General features: G+C 40.8%; 1 protein-coding gene across 7 annotated transcripts in view; it reads left to right on the forward strand.

Moving 5' to 3' along the window:
• Positions 1 to 15,067, forward strand: part of LOC132833264 (ETS-related transcription factor Elf-2-like) — a 145,920-nt gene extending 130,853 nt beyond the window's left edge. For 6 of the 7 annotated variants that reach the window (XM_060851409.1, XM_060851414.1, XM_060851411.1 and 3 more), the window contains 2 exons: positions 534 to 908; positions 12,285 to 15,067. In XM_060851409.1, the coding sequence (XP_060707392.1) occupies positions 534 to 908; positions 12,285 to 12,924 (1,015 nt within the window). In that variant the 3' untranslated portion in view covers positions 12,925 to 15,067. The remainder of the gene's footprint in view (positions 1 to 533; positions 909 to 12,284) is intronic. The other variant, XM_060851412.1, reaches the window with a different exon arrangement.
• The last annotated feature ends 4,478 nt before the right edge of the window (positions 15,068 to 19,545 follow it).

Here is a 19,545-nt window from a genome sequence, read left to right on the forward strand (position 1 = left end):
TGCAAATTGTCCTGATGTAAGACAAAATGGTTCAACAAAATATGTTTTTTAAAGCAACAGTCAAGTTGCTTAAATGATCATTTTTTTCCTGCATCCACTTGAGCTTTGACAAATATCCAGCAGTAATATTCTGGATTTGTCCTTCCAGATGCTTCTATCAACTATTATTTCTATTACTATTAATGTCTGTGTATATTTGCTGACAAATTATTGTTTAATGTGTTGTGACTGGAGCTTTAACATAACAGGAGCATATGTTTGTGTCTCTTTTAAGGTTTGGAATCCTATCATAAGCTTTTCTTTCAACTGCAGCATTATGTTTAGGAGCAGGAGTGTTCCCACGTGTTCAGGGCTGAATTTATTCCTTAATCAAGATAATGAAAACAGATTATCTAATTATTTTCATATTATTGTAAGTGGGAACTCCAATTGGTACCATATTTCCTGCATTACTGAGGTGACGTGCTTCGTTAAAAATGAAATACTTCATCCAAGATATTAAGTAAATGTGAATCCTCTTTCTTCCTGTTTAGGTATTATTACCAAAGAGGGATCCTGGCCAAGGTGGAAGGGCAGCGCTTGGTCTATCAGTTCAAAGAGATGCCCAAGAACCTCGTAATTATTGATGAAGACAAAACGGATCCTAACGTAGGATCCTATCCATCTGAAATACGAACTGATGCAACTGGTAACTTATCTGAGGTGATGTCTCCATCCTCGGAAAATATCGCCTCTCCCATTGCTTCAAAAATACTGTTGCCTTCGCGAGGAGCGCGGCACCCCGCTCACCAGAGTGTGGTGAAGATGGGGAGGGCCACAACGGTGAAGGTCTCGTCATCTGGTCACGGTGGAGTTTTATCGCAGGTGCCTCCAACTTCTCTTCCGGTAGTAACCACAACAGTTCCAAGGTTAGTAGCTCCTGTGCACAAATGCTGTTATTGATGTATATGCAGGTAGCTGCAGACTGAACCATAAGTGGTACTTTTACATGGTTTTAAAATGATCTTCCCTATCTGTTTAAATCTTTTGGATATTATTAAAATTGTGTTGTGGAAGGCTGATCCATGTTAATTTTACTGCAGAGCTAGTCTCTTTAGGCTCCCATCCAAAAGTAGATCATCATTTCAATCTGGAGCTTAGCTCCTGTAGTCTGTATTTATTTCCTCATTGAATTAATTGCCAACCTGTCTTACTTTAATGTCTCCCTTCATGTAATCTCTGCTATCTTTACTCCATTCTCTTGAGATTGCTTCTTCCTTGGCCACTGATTCAGCCATTGATCCCCATCTCTTGCTGCTCCCCGTCAGCAGCTGTAGGGCCTCACTGTCCACTGTCAAAATCATTCCCATCGTTGCGTTGAGCACAGCTAACTCCTGACTTTCCTCAACACCATGAGTCCTGCTTTAACCCCAGTTTGCTGCACTGTCCACATTCACCTTCAACGGGTTAAATAAGCTCATGGATAACCTTGCCACTGATATTTGGACTATTTGACTGACTCAGCTGCTCCTAGCAGCCCACATCTAGCCGACATACCTTGCCTGGTCTTAGTTGCCTCCTCTCTTCCTTCATACCCTCTTCAAGCTCATTGAGCTTGTAAGACCCACTTCCTGGCGTTTCACTGAACAGCTTCCCCCTTTCCGACGTCCCTCTCATCAGCCGCTCTCCTTTTGAAGCCAGTCATCCTACCTCCTCCAAAGGCTATCCCTGATCTTTGTACATCAATCCACCTCCATTCCCAAGCGCCCTTTCCTCTTCCTGCAGACATGGACAATTTACAGTACAGATGGAGGCCATTCAGTCTATTTATTTTTTGCTGACTGTATAGGAGCTGTGTAGTTTGATTACACTGTAACTGGATTTTGACACTAAGTGTAATACGGTTTACTTATTGCCTTTATCACCTATTCAGGCAAACCTCCCCTTCAGGTGGAAATATTCCCATCAACTCTCTGAGTCATAGAATCACCTATTGCTGCTATCATGGACCTGTTTGGAAACGGACGCTTCCTATCCACTCTACCTGACCTCCTCACTTTTTTGATTTGAATGTGGGACATGGGAGTGGCTGGCGAGGCTGGTATTTATTGCCAATCCCCAATTGGGCTGGCGAAGGTTTTAGCAAGCTGCCCTCTCAACGGCCACTGCTCCCGGGACATGGGGAAAGCCACAATTCTGTTTGGAAAACAGTTCCAGCATTTTGACCCAGTGACAGTGAATAGACGGTGATATATTTCTTAGTCAGGACAGTGAGTGGCTTGGAGAGGCACTTGCAGCTGATGGGGTGTTTCCCTGCATCTGCTGCCCATGTCCTTCTGGATGGTAGCGATCAGGAATTTGGATGAGCCTTAGCGAATCGCTGCAGTGCGTCTGGTAGATGGTGCCACTGTGTGTCAGTGGTGATAAATAATTTTCTACATCTCAGTTAGATCTCTCTGTCATTTCAGACAAATCCATTTTCTAATCTTCGTTCATAAAGTTCCCCATTCCTGCACGACTGTCATGATTCTCTGCTGTACCTTATCTCATGTGATCTCATCCTCTCTATATTGCACTGACCAAAATTCTACTTTCAAAGTCCGTGAACATGCAGCTAGCTCCCAAATCTTTGCCGAGCTCTCCTGCTGCTCTGTCCCATATTTCCAAACGAGTCTCTCACTCTGCGCCATAACAACATGCCGGAACACCTTCCTTTGAGGCTGATCCATCGTTTCCACCTTGAGCTTCTGCGGTTTTTACCAGGCCAGCCAAACTATCCTCGACTGACCTCCCTGTTCCCAGTTCAGTGGGGTTTCCACCTTTCCCTCGAGCATGTCTGATCATGTGCAGAGAGTTTCAGCATTGGGTTACCGTCCCAATATCACATCCCATAATCCTGTTCTTGCTGACCCACATTAGCTCACAGTCCTCTGAGATTTCAGGTTGAAAATGGTCATTTTGCTGTTGAAATGTCTTGCCTTTCTGATCCTTATCTCTGTAATCTCCACTGAACCCATAAATCACCTCTTCCCAACTGTGTCTCTCTAACATCTGGCCCCTTCTGATTCCTCATCAGTAAATGCATTTTCTGCAGAGGCCTTGGCCTCCTATTTGAATCTCCTTCAGTCCCAGCACCCAGCCCATATCCCTCCCAACCCGTCCTATTTACATACCTATCATGATGCCTTTTAAATGCTGTAATTGTACCAGCCTCCACCACTGCCTCTGGCAGCTCATTCCATACATGTACCACCCTCTGCTTGAAAAAGTTGCCCCTTTTAAATCTTTCACCTTTAACGTATGCCCTCTAGTTCTGGACTCACCCATCCCAGGGAAAAGATTTTGTCTATTTACCCTATCCATGCCCCTCATGATTTTATAAACTTCTGAAAGGTCACCCCTCAGCCTCCGACACTCCAGGGAAAACAGCCCCAGCCTGTTCAGCCTCTCCATGTAGCTCAAATCCTCCCACCCTGGCAACAGCCTTGTAAATCTTTTCTGAACTCTCTATACTGTTAGGAATTCTACTCGAAAGTTTGGAATTAGAGACAATCTGGGGGAGTTTTTTTTTGTGTGTCTTGCGGATTCACTGTGTCTGAGCTTTTTTTTAGACTTACAGTGTGGAAACAGGCCCTTCGGCCCAACAAGTCCACACCGACCCGCCGAAGCGCAACCCACCCATACCCCTACATTTACCCCTTACCTAACACTACGGGCAATTTAGCTTGGCCAATTCACCTGACCCGCACATCTTTGGACTGTGGGAGGAAACCGGAGCACCCGGAGGAAACCCACGCAGACACGGGGAGAACGTGCAAACTCCACACAGTCAGTCGCCTGAGTCGGGAATTGAACCCGGGTCTACAGGCGCTGTGAGGCAGCAGTGCTAACCACTGTGCCACCGTGCCGCATACTAACATCTGGCATGTTAGAGCTGTCTTACTGACTGAGAGAAGAAGGGGGTGGCTGATTGCGTAATGTTTCATTAATATTAGTTATTAATGTATTATTCGTAGAATTTAACATTTAGTATATATAGGTGGAGGCATTGATTGGGTGGTTGTAGGAGTGTTTGTGATGTGACGGGAGTGTGCCAATCTGGACTGTGACTCCCGATTGTGTTTCTATTGTGTCAGGATCACGACAATCTGTTCCCAAAATGTTGGGCCTCTTGCCTCTAGGCTAATAGGGGTAGCTTGGAGTCTGACTTGCCACGGAGGTAGAATCATTCAATGTCTGAAATGTGGGAGCAGGCAATTTGGCTCATTGAGCCCATGCTGACCTTCCGAAGAGCATCCTACCCAGACCCATCTCCATACCTTATAACTCTGCATTTCCCATGGCTAACCCACCTCGCCTGCACATCCCTGGACACTAAGGAGCAATTTAGCATGGCCGATCCACCTGCACATGTTTCCTCCTATGGTCCAAAGCAGAGCACATGCAGGAAACCCCTGCGTGTGGGGAGAATGTGCAACTCCACAGAGTTGCCTGAGGGTGGAATCGAACCCAGGCCCCTGGCACTGTGAAGCAGTAGTGCTAACCACTGAGCCACAGGTGTATCATACCGTTTTGAGATGGGAAAGTGTAGACATTTATTGACATTGGAGTGGGTGTAGCTCGACACCTGTGATCTCTGACGCTGGGAATAATTGATCTAACACTGAGTAAAGATTGATGTCTGGCCTCCTCCATCACTGACTGGCTGTTCAGAGTTGAACCAGGGTGAAGCAGTTTTATTCAGTGATTGTAAGTGACCTGATTGGTTCACTGAACCATTCCTCACTTCTGCTTAACCAGAAGCCAAAACAGTTAGTGCTTAATGGTTTACACTACGTATGTGTGTGTGTGTGTGTGTGTGGCTTTCTTGCCCCATTATGTGGAAAGTGTGTTATTAGAGATGAAATCTATTAAAACCCTGCTGTATTTGGTCAAGTAGATACAGACACTGTTGTTATTAAACAGTTCCACTCCACTAAACTGCAATAAGGAAACTTCGGAATGGTGCCCAAAGTGCCTGTAATATTTCATTTAAAAGAGCATTCGCAACTTTGCCCCTTGTTAAAACTATACTTTTGCCCAAAATAATTTGGACAGATTTTAGACCAAGTTTCTTAAATGGAATTGCTAAAGCTAAATTTAAAAACTGAAGTAACCGTGGATGCTGTAAATCAGAAACAGAAGCAGAAGTAGCTGGAAAAGCTCAGCAGGTCTGGCAGCATCTGTGAGAAAAAATCAGAGTTAACATCTTGGGTCTGGTGATCCTTCCTCAGCAGTGTATCTACACCAGAGTTTTCTCCAATTCTGCCATCTAGTGTTACTATATTGTCACATGTCCAGAGATGCAGACAAAGTAAGTGGAGGGTGTCAATAAAGTTGTCTGGATTGAGAAGTACCATAATGTAAGAATTGATGAATTACAGAAGAAAGTGAAGTTGTTCTTTTATTCCTGACTCTTTTTTTTAAACATAATCTGGAAGTAACCAGTTAACCTCAACGTGCAGAGTTCCCAATGTGTAAATGTACACAGCACCCTCATTCAGGTGAGCTGCACACAGTCAGGGGTCACCTCCTTGGATGTTGAAAATGGGGAACTGTTCAGGGGCCACATACTCGTATTCAGAGATGCAAAGAAAGAAAATTGATCTGGAGGTATTACCTATTGAGGTAAATTTAGTATTTGAGTATAACAAAGTGTGCCAAGACGTTTATATTGTATTTTCTACATCTCATTTTGACTTTTAGAAATTTTCACTGACTAGCATTCTGTAAAGCCGGTATCTGGTATTTCAATTCAGGTCATTTTCAAGAGGTTATGGGTCACAAGTTGTGCCAAATTTCCTGTTTTGTTTAACTGTTCTAGTATAAAATACAGAGCTGAAAATGTGTTGCTGGAAAAGCGCAGCAGGTCAAGCAGCATCCAATGAACTGGAAATTCGACGTTTCGGGCATAAGCCCTTCATCAGGAATTTTGGGCTTATGCCCGAAACGTCGAATTTCCTGTTCATTGGATGCTGCCTGACCTGCTGCGCTTTTCCAGCAACACATTTTCAGCTCTGATCTCCAGCATCTGCAGATCTCATTTTTTCCTACTATAAAATACATAAGAACACAAGAAATAGGAGCCTTTGGCTTTGCTATTCAACAGGTCATGGCCTGAACTCCTCCTCCATGCCTGCTCCTCAACCCTCCCTTATATCAGGAATCTATGTCATCTTGTTTTGTGATGAGCACGCACAACACTGGTGCAGAGAATTCCAGACATTCACGACTCTGGTAGAAGAAATTGCTTTGTACCTCAGTTTTAAATGAGTACCCCTTATGGTGTAATGATGCACCCTGTTCACGATTTCCCTGACTGGTAAAAATGTCTTGTCCCTGCAGCAATTGTATGTCTCAGTAAGCTCCCCCTTCACTCCCCACCATTGCCACCACTTCCCCTTCAGTCTGCTTCATAAGGTCTAATTTCTTCAGCTTTCTTTCGATAAGTCAACTTCATCCAGGAATCAGTCAACCTAGTGAAGCTCTTTTAAATACCAGTAAAATACCTCCAATACCAATTATGTCCTTCGTTAAATACAGAGACTAAAACTGCATACACTACTCACCAGCACCCAGTACAGTTGTAAAAGGACTTGCTTATTTTTAAACCCCAACCTCCTCTTAATGACAGCCAATATTCCATTTGCTGCCTTAATTATTTGCTACATCTGTACGTGGACTTTGTGTTTCAAGCACAAGAACACACAGGTCCCTTTGCATTGCAATTTTTTTGCAGTCTCTCTCCCTTTAAACAAGGCTCTGCCTTTTGATGATTTCCACCAAAATACATGATCTGAGCTTTTTATAGATTAAACTGCTTTAATCTATAAAAAGTTTGTGCCCATTCACTCAAACTCTTCATACCCCGATGCAGCTTCCTTCTATCCTCACCACAGCTTGTCTTCCCATCTGTTTGCATTGTCAACAAGTTTAAATACGATACACTCTGCCCCCTCGTCCAAGTCATTAGCCTAAATAGTAAATAATTAAGGCTCTAGGTCTAGTCCCTGTGGTACCCCACTAGCTCCGTGTTTCTAACCTGAAAAAGACCCATCAATCCTGACTCTTCCTGTTTGTGTTTACCAATCCTCAGTCCATGAGAAAACCCCAATACCTAGAGTTCCTACCTTGTGCAGTAATGTTTTATATGGCACCTTATGGAACATGTTGGAGAAATCCAAAAACACTTCATCCACTGTACCCCATCTTCAACCCAGTTTGTCAGATCCTCAAAGAACTGTAGAAAACTTGATTTCCCTTTCACCAACCATATTTGTTTGTTGAACTGTATTAAGCTTTTCTAAATACACCGCTATTTCTGCCTTAATAAAGGAATCTAGCATTTTCCCAGCCATCGATGTCAGGCTAGCTGGCCTGCAGTTTTCTGTCTCTTTCCACCTTCCCCCTGCTTTATACAGGGACATCACATTAGCAGCTTTCCGATCTGTTTGTACCCTCCTGGGATCCACTGAGGTATGGAATATTTTGACCATTGCCTCCACTAACATTGCAGACACTTCCTTCAAATCACTGGCCATCAGGTCTGAGTGATCTGTGGAAAGTGAGGACTGCTGATGCTGGAGATCAGAGTGCGGAGTGTATTGCTGGCAAAGCTACAGCAGGTCAGGCAGCATCTGAGGAGCAGGAAAATTGACGTTTCGGGCAAAAGCTCTTCATCAGGAAATCTGATGGAGGAAAATTTGCAGACAGTGGTGTTTCCAAGTATTGTCTGCTATTGGCTTTCTGGGTGGGATTGCCCGAAAAGTTGATTTTCCTGCTCCTTGATCTGAGTGGCTAGTCTGTCCTTTAACTCGTTAGTTTATGAAATATCTTGTCCCTTGTGATAGAGGCTGTTATTAGATCTTTTCTCCCATTAGCACCTTGTTATCTGATTGCTTTGGAATGTTTATAATACACTGTGAAGAAGATGCAAAGTATTGCTTTAAATTATCTGCCATTTTTCTGTTCCCCAATTATTAATTTCCCAGTTGTACTCTCCCAGGATCTTGGACTTGCCTTTGTTATTCCCTGTTATAGACCCATAGAAACTCTTTGTTTTTATGCCTTATGCAAGGTTGGAGAAAAGATGTAAAAGGTTGTTGTCGGGGTTGAAGAGTTTGAGCTGTGGGGGGAGGCTGAATAGGCTGGGGCTGTTTTCCCTGGAGCGTTGGAGGCTGAGGGTCCTTCTCCTTGGATGGGGGAGTCCAGAACTAGAGGGCATAAATTTAAGGTGGAAGGGGAGAGATTTAAAAAGGACTTATGGGGTAACCTTTTCTTACAGATGGTGGTGTGTGTTTGGAATGATCTGTATAATTGCAGTGTTTAAACAGCATATGGATGGATACATGAATAGGAAAGGTTTGGGCTAAATGAAGAGATACAGGTTAAATGCTGGCAAATGGAACTAGGTCAGATTGGGATGACTGATTGGCATGAATGATTTGGACCGAAGGATCTGGTTATGTGCTGTATGACTCTGTAATTTACTTTTATAATAAATTTTCTCCCACTTTATTAGCTTTTTAGTCATCTTCTGCTGACTCCTTTACAATTAAAGAATCCTTTTAGGCCACCATTTGTTCTCACCACTTTTTGTACTTTAGCTTTTGATTGAACACTCCCATTTGCTGCCTTTATTAACCACAAGTGGGTCATCATTCTCCGAGTTCTTTTTAACTGGAATCAGTTTCCAATAAGCACTGTTCTTACATGTCTGCCAATGCTCATTACTGCCTTTTCCCTTTAGTCCATTTTCCTGGTCCGTTTTAGACAAAATTTTCTTCATAACTCTGTCAGTGTCGATATTTAGGTTGAAGACACTGCTTTGTGACCTGAATTGCTCTCCCACAAACTGAATTTGAAACTCTACCATGCAGGGTTGATAACTTATGACCAAAGTATGAACATTTATGTTTTTTAATGAACCTTTCTTAGAGGCTGCATTTGACAACATAATTTTTCATTAGTAAGCCAGAGCGTTTAATCAGCAGAAGCTTTCCTGTATTCCTGATCTTCATGGACATTTGATATGAGCAAGTGAGACAGGAACTGCAGTGGCCAGTGATGTTTGCAGATGATGGTAGGCATGATGAGAACATGGCTGAGTATCTGGAGAACTGGAGAAAAACGCTGGAAGACTGAGCTTTTGAGATCAGTAGACTAACGAGCCAATGCTTGAACATGGTATATGAGGCTTCGGAAGACCATCCGAGTGAGAGTGTAAAGGTGCGGGTTTCCTCCCACAGTCCAAAGATGTGCAGGCCAGGTGAATTGGCCATGCTGAATTGCTCATAGTGTTAGGTGCATTGGTCTGGGTGGGTTACTCTTCGGAGGGTCGGTGTGGGCTTGTTGGGTCGAAGGTCCTGTTTCCACACTGTAGGGAATCTAATCTAAAAATCTAATCAAATTATGAATGCAGACTGGGAGAAAGTGTGCAGTTGAAAATATATGGTATCAATGGTGAAAAACAATAGAAGTCTGGAAATGAAAATTAAGCAGTAGAGTAACTGGAAGGAATGAAATGGAATATGGTGTGATAGTATATGATTGCTGGAACTGAGATAGTATATGATTGCTGGAACTGAAAGCATGAATGTATAGAGTGGCTGTGAGACCAGCCTTGTGGTACAATGCAGAAACTTCGGCAACATCAAAACAGGCACATTGAATTGATGCTAATTTGCTGTAGAGACTGATGTGTGGACCCTTTACCCTCTGACTAATGGGAGAGGATAAAATTGTGGGAGCATCAAAGAAAGTAGTTGGGAAATCATTGAAATTGTCTGTTGGGCAGTGAGCTGGGACACAAGGTAAGGTGGGACCTATTTCAAAAAAAGAGAGGGGATTGAAACCAAGTAGAACAAGGGAGATTTAAACCCAGCAGAATGGAAGAAAAATGGGAACTTTACAGAAGGAGATGATAAGGATTCTCAAACAGCCAAAAGGTGATGTCTAGCGTGTTGCAGGAGGGGTTCAGATTTTATGGAGCTTATTGGTACAAACGTGATTAGCAAATTCATGTCAATAACGTTCTGAAGTTACGTTCCAGTCCGAGATGGTGTTTTCTGTCGTTTTGTCTTGTCCTTTTTGTGGTCGTGACGTGAGGGGAATAGACAGGCCGGTGATTAGTAAGTGCGAATACCCTGGAAAATCCAACTCAGTCGTGAGCATTACTCACAGAGCCCTAGTCAGAGAAGTGTGCTGGTTAGAATTGCCAACCCTGAGGTTCTTAGTCTGTTTCCACACTGTAGAGATTCTATTTGGCCCAACAAGTCTACACTAACCCTCCCATCCCCTTACCCTAAATCTGTAACCCTGCATTTCCCGTGACTAATGCACCTAACCTCCACATCCCTGAATATTATGGGCAATTTAGCATGGCTAGTGCACCTAACTTGCACATCTTTGGATTGTGAGAGGAAACCAGAGCATGGAGGAAACCTATGCAGGCACAGGGAGAATGTGCAAACTCCACAGAGTCGTCCAAGTGTAATAATCCAACCCGAATCTCTGGAGCTGTGAGGCAGCAGTGCTGAGTGCACAAGGCATGGCTGCAGATTAGAATCTGGCCACAATCCTCTCCAGCATCAGGAAAGGTTAACGCAACATCAGTTGAAGTAGGATTCATTTTGGCTACCAACAATGGAAAGGGATGGTATTCACAAGTGCTGAGTGGAATCAGGTGCCCTGTGGGTATACTCTTAAAGAGAACAGGTCCCTCAAAATCCCTTGACCATCATGAATTAGCAGTGTGTACGTCAATTCTACCCTGTGTGAGGTATTTTGGGAATCATCAGTTACTTCTAATTTAAACACTAACTGTACCAACAATCCAAATAGATTAAACTACCATGACACAACCTTCCTTTTCATAAGGAAATGTTTGAGACAAGATAAAAGAAAATTGACTTATTCAATTTTGCAACTGTCTACAAGAACCGTAACTGCTTTTTAATTAGTACTGCCTTCTGGTTTTAAAGAGCCTGGAGAAACATATTCAACTTTGCATATCCACCTGAGACCAGTAGGAAGGCCTAACATGAATCACAGTTTCTTTTTCCTTGCAGCTAGCTGACCTTTTAAGCACAAATTTCACTTTCCATAACCATAGCTGAAGATCAAAATGTTTATTCAAATACACTCGCAACATCATGCCTGGAGAAATCCTGCCAGACCTAGAAGGGTTGTAGAAACCGAAAGAATTGTGGACACTGTAAATCAGAAGCAAAAACAGAAGTTGCTGGAAAAGCTCAGCAGGTTTGGCAGCATCTGTGAAGAGAAATCAAAGTTAACGCTTTGGGTCTGGTGACCCTTCCTGACAACTGATGGTAGCTCGGAAAGTGGTGGTTTATATGCAGAGGGAAGGGGTAAGGAGAAACGATACGTTGGGATTGAGCCCAAAGAGGGAGAAGAACAGCTGGACAGATAAAGGAGTCAGTAATGACCTGGCCGTTGGTGGATCACTTGTTCTAGCAATATCTGAGTATGATTCTAGAAGGTCAAGGTGAAATAGAAACCTGGAACGAAACAGGGAAAGAAAGGAAAACTATGTAAATATTGGGTTTTATGGTGAAATCTGTAAAACCTAGTCCTTGTTGAAGCTACGGTCAATAAAACTCAGACTGTGATCATACCAAAATACACCGGTTTTTGTGTATTGCATGCTATCCCGGGGAAATCCTTCTTACTTTGACTCCTTTGGTGATGCACACGTGGAATGCATGATTGCTGCCAGCAGATTGAGCAGAGAGTTAATTATCAGCAACAGCTGCTTTTGGGGGGGGTGGCTGGTTATGTAATTCAGTAAAAATAGCATTTTGTTGTGTCCACAGTTATTTTGCAGATTATACTGTTTAAATTCCGACTCTAAACAGCATTTTCTATTTCACTCAGGCTTTGAATCAAACCTGGATTTACAGAAACATGTTTCCAATTATTGCTGGAAGTAGTAGTATTAGAAATGCTCTGCGCCTAGTTTACTTAAATGGTGTTACAGAAAGCATTCTGTAAACATTGGCGCTGAAAGGTTTTGAGAGAGCTGTAAATGAGGTTATCAAATGATTTCATAATCCCATTTCTATCGACTTGTTTGGGGGGAGAGAGTTTAGATTATCATTTGTGCTCCATGACACTGAAGGCTGTGTATGCTTCCGTTATCAAAATATTGGCAGTGATTTCTTAAAAAATGGAAAAATCATGCGTTGTTGGTGTTGGCAAATGCTAAAAATACCTTTTTAAATGTTTTGTTTCCATTTCTTTGGCAGCAGCAGAGCTGTTCGTGTTGCAATGCAGGTGCCTGTTGTCATGACCTCTTCCGGCCAGAAGTTTTCAACGGTGGCTGTTCAGTCAATGAACCCAGTTTCAACTGTAATAACCAGCACAAACACAACCGTCTCTACTCCAAAGGTTCTTATCCAAACTATCCCTACAATGGTGCCTGCTACTACAGTAGAGAATGGAGACAAAATCACTATCCAGCCAGCAAAAATCATCACCATCCCCGCCACTCAGATCACCCAGTGTCACTTACAGACAAAGTCGGGCTTGGCTACGACTGGGAGTATTAACATCGTTGGAGCACAGGCAGCTATTCGGGCTCTTTCTCCTATGTCAATAGCAGGAGGGACACCTGTAATGAGACTAGCGGTGCCTGCCCAGCAGTCTACAGGCCAGAACCCTGCTCGAGTTATTACTGCTGTCTTAAAAGGGGCAGAGGTCAAGCCAGAAAGCACAGCTACAAAGGTGGGAGCAGATCTTCATAATCTGCCTGTGATAAAGGAAGAGCGTTCAGTGGAGGGGAGCAAGACTGTGACTCGCTGGGTGGTTGTCAGTGCACCCTCAGCTATTGCCCTCCCATTAACAATGAAAACAGAGGCAGAAGCCACAGTGACTGGGGAGAAATAATGGTACAGCCGTTGGGAGATGAAAGATTGTCTCGAGACTTTAAGAGGAATGTTTGTTTCCAGTAGGTGTCAAACTTTTTTCTCCCATCCCATTCTTCATTGTGGGATTTGAGCCACATCATCAAATGCTGACGAAGAAACTGAATAGGAACAAATGAAATTTCAGTGAATTCATTTGCAATTAAATGCATAATGATCTAAAAGGGACCACATGTTTCACTACGTTTTCTACCTACACTACAGAATTCTGGAAACACTAATATCTTGATGACTGGTTTGGAATGTTTCTCTGAAAATTGCATAAGCTTTAAAGCACCAGTGCTGTCAAGAATTTGTGACCTGCTCCTAACAGACAACTTCATTGTAAGGTCCTGGCTATGCATTGTACTGGAGGTCTTGAGCTGAAATGTGATTCTATTGAGACTGTTCAAAAAATTACAGTCACTGATGTTTTGGGCAGAAGACCATGAGTCTTTCTAAACATAACCTTCCAATTTCATCCAGTTTTGTATTATAAACATAAAACTAATAAACCTGACTTTTGAGTAGTAATTCATTCATCCATTTTAAGAGCACTATTTATCATTCTTTAATTTAAAGCTCTCTAACTTCTTTTTCCCTTGACGTTTTATGTAGTACCCCATTTCTTCAATCCCCTTTGGGTAGGGATTTTTCCATATCCAGGAGTTGGCTGTACAGCTCTTTCCTTAAAATTAAAATTAATTTTAAGAAATTTAATTTTGAAAAATGCTGACATTAAACTTTCACTTGCAAAATGGTTCATGTTTCTGTTGCAGAATCATGATGTAATTGGAACTGCTGACAGACAGTCAGCACGTGGCTTGCCAGAACCTTGCAATTCTGAAGTTTGTTAAATTGGTTCCTTGCAAGCGAGTTGCTCGCTCTTTTGAATTAGATGCTGCATATCATATTTCGGATGCATATCAACCTTTGCTTAAATAACACTGTGCACAGTACTTTTATTTCTACTGGTGCTAAGTGAATTCTCTTATTAAAAAAATCTGTATAGAATGTGAAGGATTAAGTTGAAATAGAAGTTACTGCTTTTATTTTGAGAGAGAGAGAGGGGTATGATGTATTTTTAGGATTTGTATAATTACAGTTAGTGAGCAATGTTAAACGACAGCTTGAGTTTTTCCATTTAAAAAAATAAGCTATGTGTAAGAACTAGCTTTTTTTGTTTAAAGCTCTTTTTAATCTTACAAAAAACACAGTATTGTTATGGAGTAACATGTTATTTTATGGTAGTTAGAGCCAGCCAGATACATGGTTTGTGGTCAAGTGACAGACCTTTTGGTTATAACCTTTTTTTAAAAAAAAAATAATGCCTGTGTCACTTTGCCTTGGTGTACGTATAAACATTTCACTTTCTTTCAACACCACAAGGTCATGTTCAGTCTAGCTTTGTGCAATGAGCAATTTTTTTTCAGGTAGTTCTAAACCTGCTGACTTCAGTTAAAGAGGAAGTCTTGCCATCAGGACCCAACATTTTATTTTTAAGTAGTTGTTACAAGGAATCATAATTCACATCCTTTTGTTCCATCAACTTTTATAATCATTTTTTTGTTTACACAATGAAGAACAACTTTTTTGTTTAGTAGGGGATTTATGATACTGGTTAAATCAGGTATTGAACCTGCCCATGAAGACAGAGGTACCATTAAGGGCTGGAGCATTTTTGGATTAACATTGTCACTGCTATTCAGCTCTGACATGGTAACTAACTCCCTTGGATCCTGGATTTCATTAGTACTCACTGTTCAATAGAATTCAAATCTGAAACTAATGGACCAAAACTAGATGTTGAACCCTCCACACCCACCTGCTTTTTAAAACTGGATTCTGGTATTGAACCTCCCTCCTTAATGAGGGGAAGATTACCAGTGTTCTGACTGAAAATGTTTGTACAGTTTCAACATTTGAAGTATATTCTATTTTGTTGTACTCTTGTTTCAAAGTGTATTCAAGTAGATTTTACCAAAATATAAGTGAATCCTGTTTTGATTGTGCTTTGGTAAAGAAATACAAAAGTAAATCTAATGTCTACGTAGCTTCTTTAAAGCTAATTTTAAAAGATGAAAAGGGTTTTGTAACTTGGATATCCCCAACATAGCAAGCTACAATTGCACCTTCCTCACTTTCACACATTTCCTAGAAATGCAAAATTGAAATAAACTTGGATTTGAAAAAAATTGAGTTTGCCACAGAAATTGAGTGGAAGAAGTTTGATGTTTTTCCCAAAGGTACAGTGGTGTGGTTCATGGTGGTTTAAACTGTCACATTGGACATAAAACACTGAAATATAATTGAAATATTTAAATTTGGAGACATTGTTCTGAAGGAGTTCCCATGGAAACTGCACTGAAAGTTCTGCAGTTAGTGACAATTTATAGCTTTGCTGCCAGGAGTGTTTTTTAGTGTAGTACATTTACCAAATACAGATGGCTGCCTTTTTATAAACAACTGTTCACATTCGCAAAAACACTTATTTCCTGTAGTATGTAAGCTTAAAGGATGTTAGTGAACCAGATGGATTTTCCTGACAATGGATTCATGATCATTACTCTTAATTTGATTTAATTAAGATATGGAATCTGAATTCAATATCTGTTGTGGTGGGATTTGAACTCTAACCCAGACAATGTTCCAGGGATCACTGGATTAACAGTCCTGTGGTAATTATACAAGGCCACTGCCTTGCCCAATATCACTTTTGATGTTTTCTCTAGTAGATAGAACAGATGTAGGATGCGATGTTTTAAAAGTAGCTGTTTTGTGACATGAAAATAAGTTTTGTGTTGTTGGACCTCTCTGCTTCAGCGTGTTATTAGAGGAAAGCCAAAAGGTTCTCTGGTGAATGAGAATGTGGAATTTGATTCATTGTCCTGCTTTTGCTTCTATTGTACATTTTTGTACAAGGGAAAACTGCTGAAAACAAGTCTTCAATCACAGATCAAAATGGTAGGAAGAGCGATTGATTCCACAACAGCTGTCCTTGTTGTAGAGAGAGAGAGCTGTAATAAAATTGGTTTTGCAAGCATTGTCAGCCAGCTCGTAACATGGGAGGCAGAAGAGCAGTTATTGTCACCTGCCCTTCAGGGAGTCAGACTGTTGGCTTTGTTGGGGGCTGTTCACTTTGCACAATATCAGTACTTGAAGTAAGTATCTACCTCTGCTACCAAACCCATCACATCCAATTGACCAGTTGCCCAATAAAACTTCAGCCAAATTATCTCCAGAGCTGGATAGAAAGACTTAGGTTTTGAAAGGGAAATCATGTCAAACCTTGAAATACCCAAAGCAGCATATTTGGATTTTCATAAAACACATGGTTAGGCATTAGTTTTCAAATATCAATATGGAAGAGGAAATTAATAGTTGAGTATAATTCTGTAGGCTGTTAATAGGAATTGCAAGGCTCAATTATTTATTTCTACTTGATTTTTTTTCCCCTGGTTTGCTGCTGCTACAACACTAGGTGGGATAGTTAACAGGAAGCCTTCACCACACTACACTCTGGTATTATATTCCAGATCCTAATCACTTGCTACAATGTTGCTTTATGTGCCTGTTGGTTTTTGACCATTCCATTGACTGAAGTTCCTCTCTCTAGGTTGTCTTGATCACCGATCGGAAGTCAGTTTCTTCTAGTTATTCATGTTAACTAAGTTCCAAGAACGTACTTGATCCTTTTCTACACCTCCATAAACCTTCACTAAGAAACCCAAACCTAGATGCAATACTCCAGTTGAGGCTAAAACAATTTATGATAACTTCTGTACATCTATTAAAAGTCCTTGGGTCCCCTATGCCTTTTGAGCTGGTTAATCAACCTTTCCAGCCCCCTTCAACAATTCTGCCTCATTCCTGGAGCCCTTTAGAACTAGATGGTTACTCTTTTCCCCTGTCAAACCATATCACTTCAGATTTCCCTGCTTCAGTTTCATCTAATTATAGAATCCCTAAAACATAGAAGCAGGTTGTTTGGACCATTGAAATTGCACTGACTCGAAGCTTCCCACAGTTAATCCTCCCACATTCCAAAGATACAGGTTAGGTGGAAACCAGAGCAAACCCACACAAGTGCAAGGGAAATGTGCAAACTTCTCAATTGCTAGAGAGTGGAATCAAACCTAGGTCCCTGGTGCGGTGAGGCAGCATTGTTACCCACTGAGCCACTACTGACCCATTCCACCAATGTCCTCTTCACATTTTCAGGAATATTAACAAACTGTGTGCAGAGCACAGAAAATGCAAAGTATAGGTCTTTCATATAAAAATCAGGAAAAGCAGTGACGGCTGAGGAAAATTCAGCATTACTTTTCCTGTCATTCATGCTGGTTTTTGTTTCATGGATTCCAGTTTTATTGGCATATTTACTGTATGGCACTTCAAGACTTTTCAAAGTCCTTGTCTACTTGGTTAGCCCATTAAACCATTTATTATAATCTAATTCAACATAATTTGCCTTAAGTAAATCTGCATTGGTTTTCTCATCACAGATGTGAAGTATTTTTAAAAACTGACTGGTCTGTAGGTGCTAATATTTTCCAGGTAAACCCAGCAATTCTCCAGTATGTGGCACTATTCTTATGGAAGCAAGATTAAAAAGTGGAAAGAGCAGATATACTGGCCAATTGTTTACTTCCTATTGCTGCATGCACTATATTAACTTTTATTACATAGGGACCAGTGCAAGGGAAGCCTTTCACCAAAATCCTGTACACCTTTAGTAACTACATCTGGAGTGTACATACATCCTTCAAGGAGATTGAGAAAAAAGGTTCACTGTACAGATAACAGGTCTGAAGGCATTGTTTTGTGAAAGTAAAAAAAAGTCAATATTCCCTAGAATTTAGAAAGATCGTAAGTAAACAAACTGGAAACAGAGGTTTGACAGGGCAAATTGTCATAGTATCTGCTCTCCGAGACAAATGACTATAAATCTTCAGTAGGAGCAAATTACTGCAAATACTGGAATCTGTACTTAAAGCATCCAAGGGCAGAGAAACCGAACAGTCTAGATAGCTCTTCAGAGTTACCTGCTGCAATTTCCAGTGTTTTGTGTTGAGTTATAAATCTTCAGGCTGCTCTGACAGTGCTGAAGGTTTTGAGTATAAAGGAAAATAAGACATTAGGTGAGATTCTAAATTCCAATGGAAACAAGGGATTTGTAAATAATGAAGTTGGAGTAGATCAGCTATCATCTCTTTGAAGTAATGAGACAGACAAGGAGCAAAATGAGCTATTTCTGCTTATGTTTGGAGCTTAGGACTGTCCTCTGATTTAGGGATAGATAGATAGACGTGTAGAGTTTAATATTAAACTTCCTGCTCAACTATCATCAGCTGAAAACAGATCAGGCATGAACTGGAGCAACCAAAGATGGAGGACCCTGTATCAAAACTGGAGATGGAATACACTAACTCATTCATTCTTTTTAGTTGCCTGGCCTTTCAAGCACTTGCAACATTTTCAGCAGCTTTCAGTTTTTTGTTAGTTCATTGACCAAAAATGGAAGAAATACCTTGAGACCATGTCCATAGTCATTTGCATAGTCAGGTAGGGTATCACCACGTTTTTAAAAAAAAACATGAAAATTGATTGCTGATGGGATGGGAAAGTTGCTGGCTAAACCAGTATTCATTGTCCAAACCCAATTGTGTTAAATTTGAAATTGGGTTGTCAAATGTCTAAAATCTTCCCTGGAACAGTGTAGGATGCCAAGATTAGAGTGGGAGTGGAGGAGAGAAAAATCATCATTGGAAGCTGAATCACACTTTGAACACCGTTCTAATTAACAGAAGATGAGGAAATAAATCCTAAGCATTTGCAAAATGTAAACAAGATCTTATCAGATGCCCTCCCTACAGATCATGTGAAATATTCTACTGGTTGGCAATTGAATGAAATTAATGGTATATATAATAACTCAATTTGCTAAACTCCTATAGAAATTTCATGTCAATAAGATTTCAGAATTAAGAACATGTAAACTACTACAGTAGTGTTTAGTCTTCAATGATGACATTTGCATGATGTTAAATTACTCCCATTGAAATGCCACATCACAAATATGAACCGAAAAGACACCTCCAATAACAAAGGACAATGTATTTCCTTTACACTATTGGACAAGATTAAAAAAAATAACTCTTTAACCTTACCATTCATGCCTTTGACCTTCTCTCAGCTGTAATAAGTTATTACCCTTCTAGTACCTGAAAGAAAATACTTCCACCCTGCCAAATGAACTCCCTGCATGAATTTGTTGCAGTAAATACTGATGGCCTTTGTTATGGTAAATACATTAACAATGTTATTGAAACACTGAATAGTAATCTTTAAGCTTTTAGAAACTGAAGAAATAACAAACATTAATAATAGTGGAGTTGACATTTATTTTAAAACAATTTGTAATTATAAAAGCCTTTGATCAAAACTACCAGCTCTTAACATTTCCTATCATTGAATGAACATAGAACAATAGTGCACAGTACACAGAAATAAAGCAGCTGCTTTAAATGTGCTTTATATAAAAACTTACTAGGAAACTGACACTAGAAATTCCAAATTTGGATTTTTAATTTCATACGTTCAT

The sequence above is a fragment of the Hemiscyllium ocellatum genome, chromosome 36 (genome assembly GCF_020745735.1).
Source record: "Hemiscyllium ocellatum isolate sHemOce1 chromosome 36, sHemOce1.pat.X.cur, whole genome shotgun sequence".
Classification (NCBI taxonomy): domain Eukaryota; kingdom Metazoa; phylum Chordata; class Chondrichthyes; order Orectolobiformes; family Hemiscylliidae; genus Hemiscyllium; species Hemiscyllium ocellatum.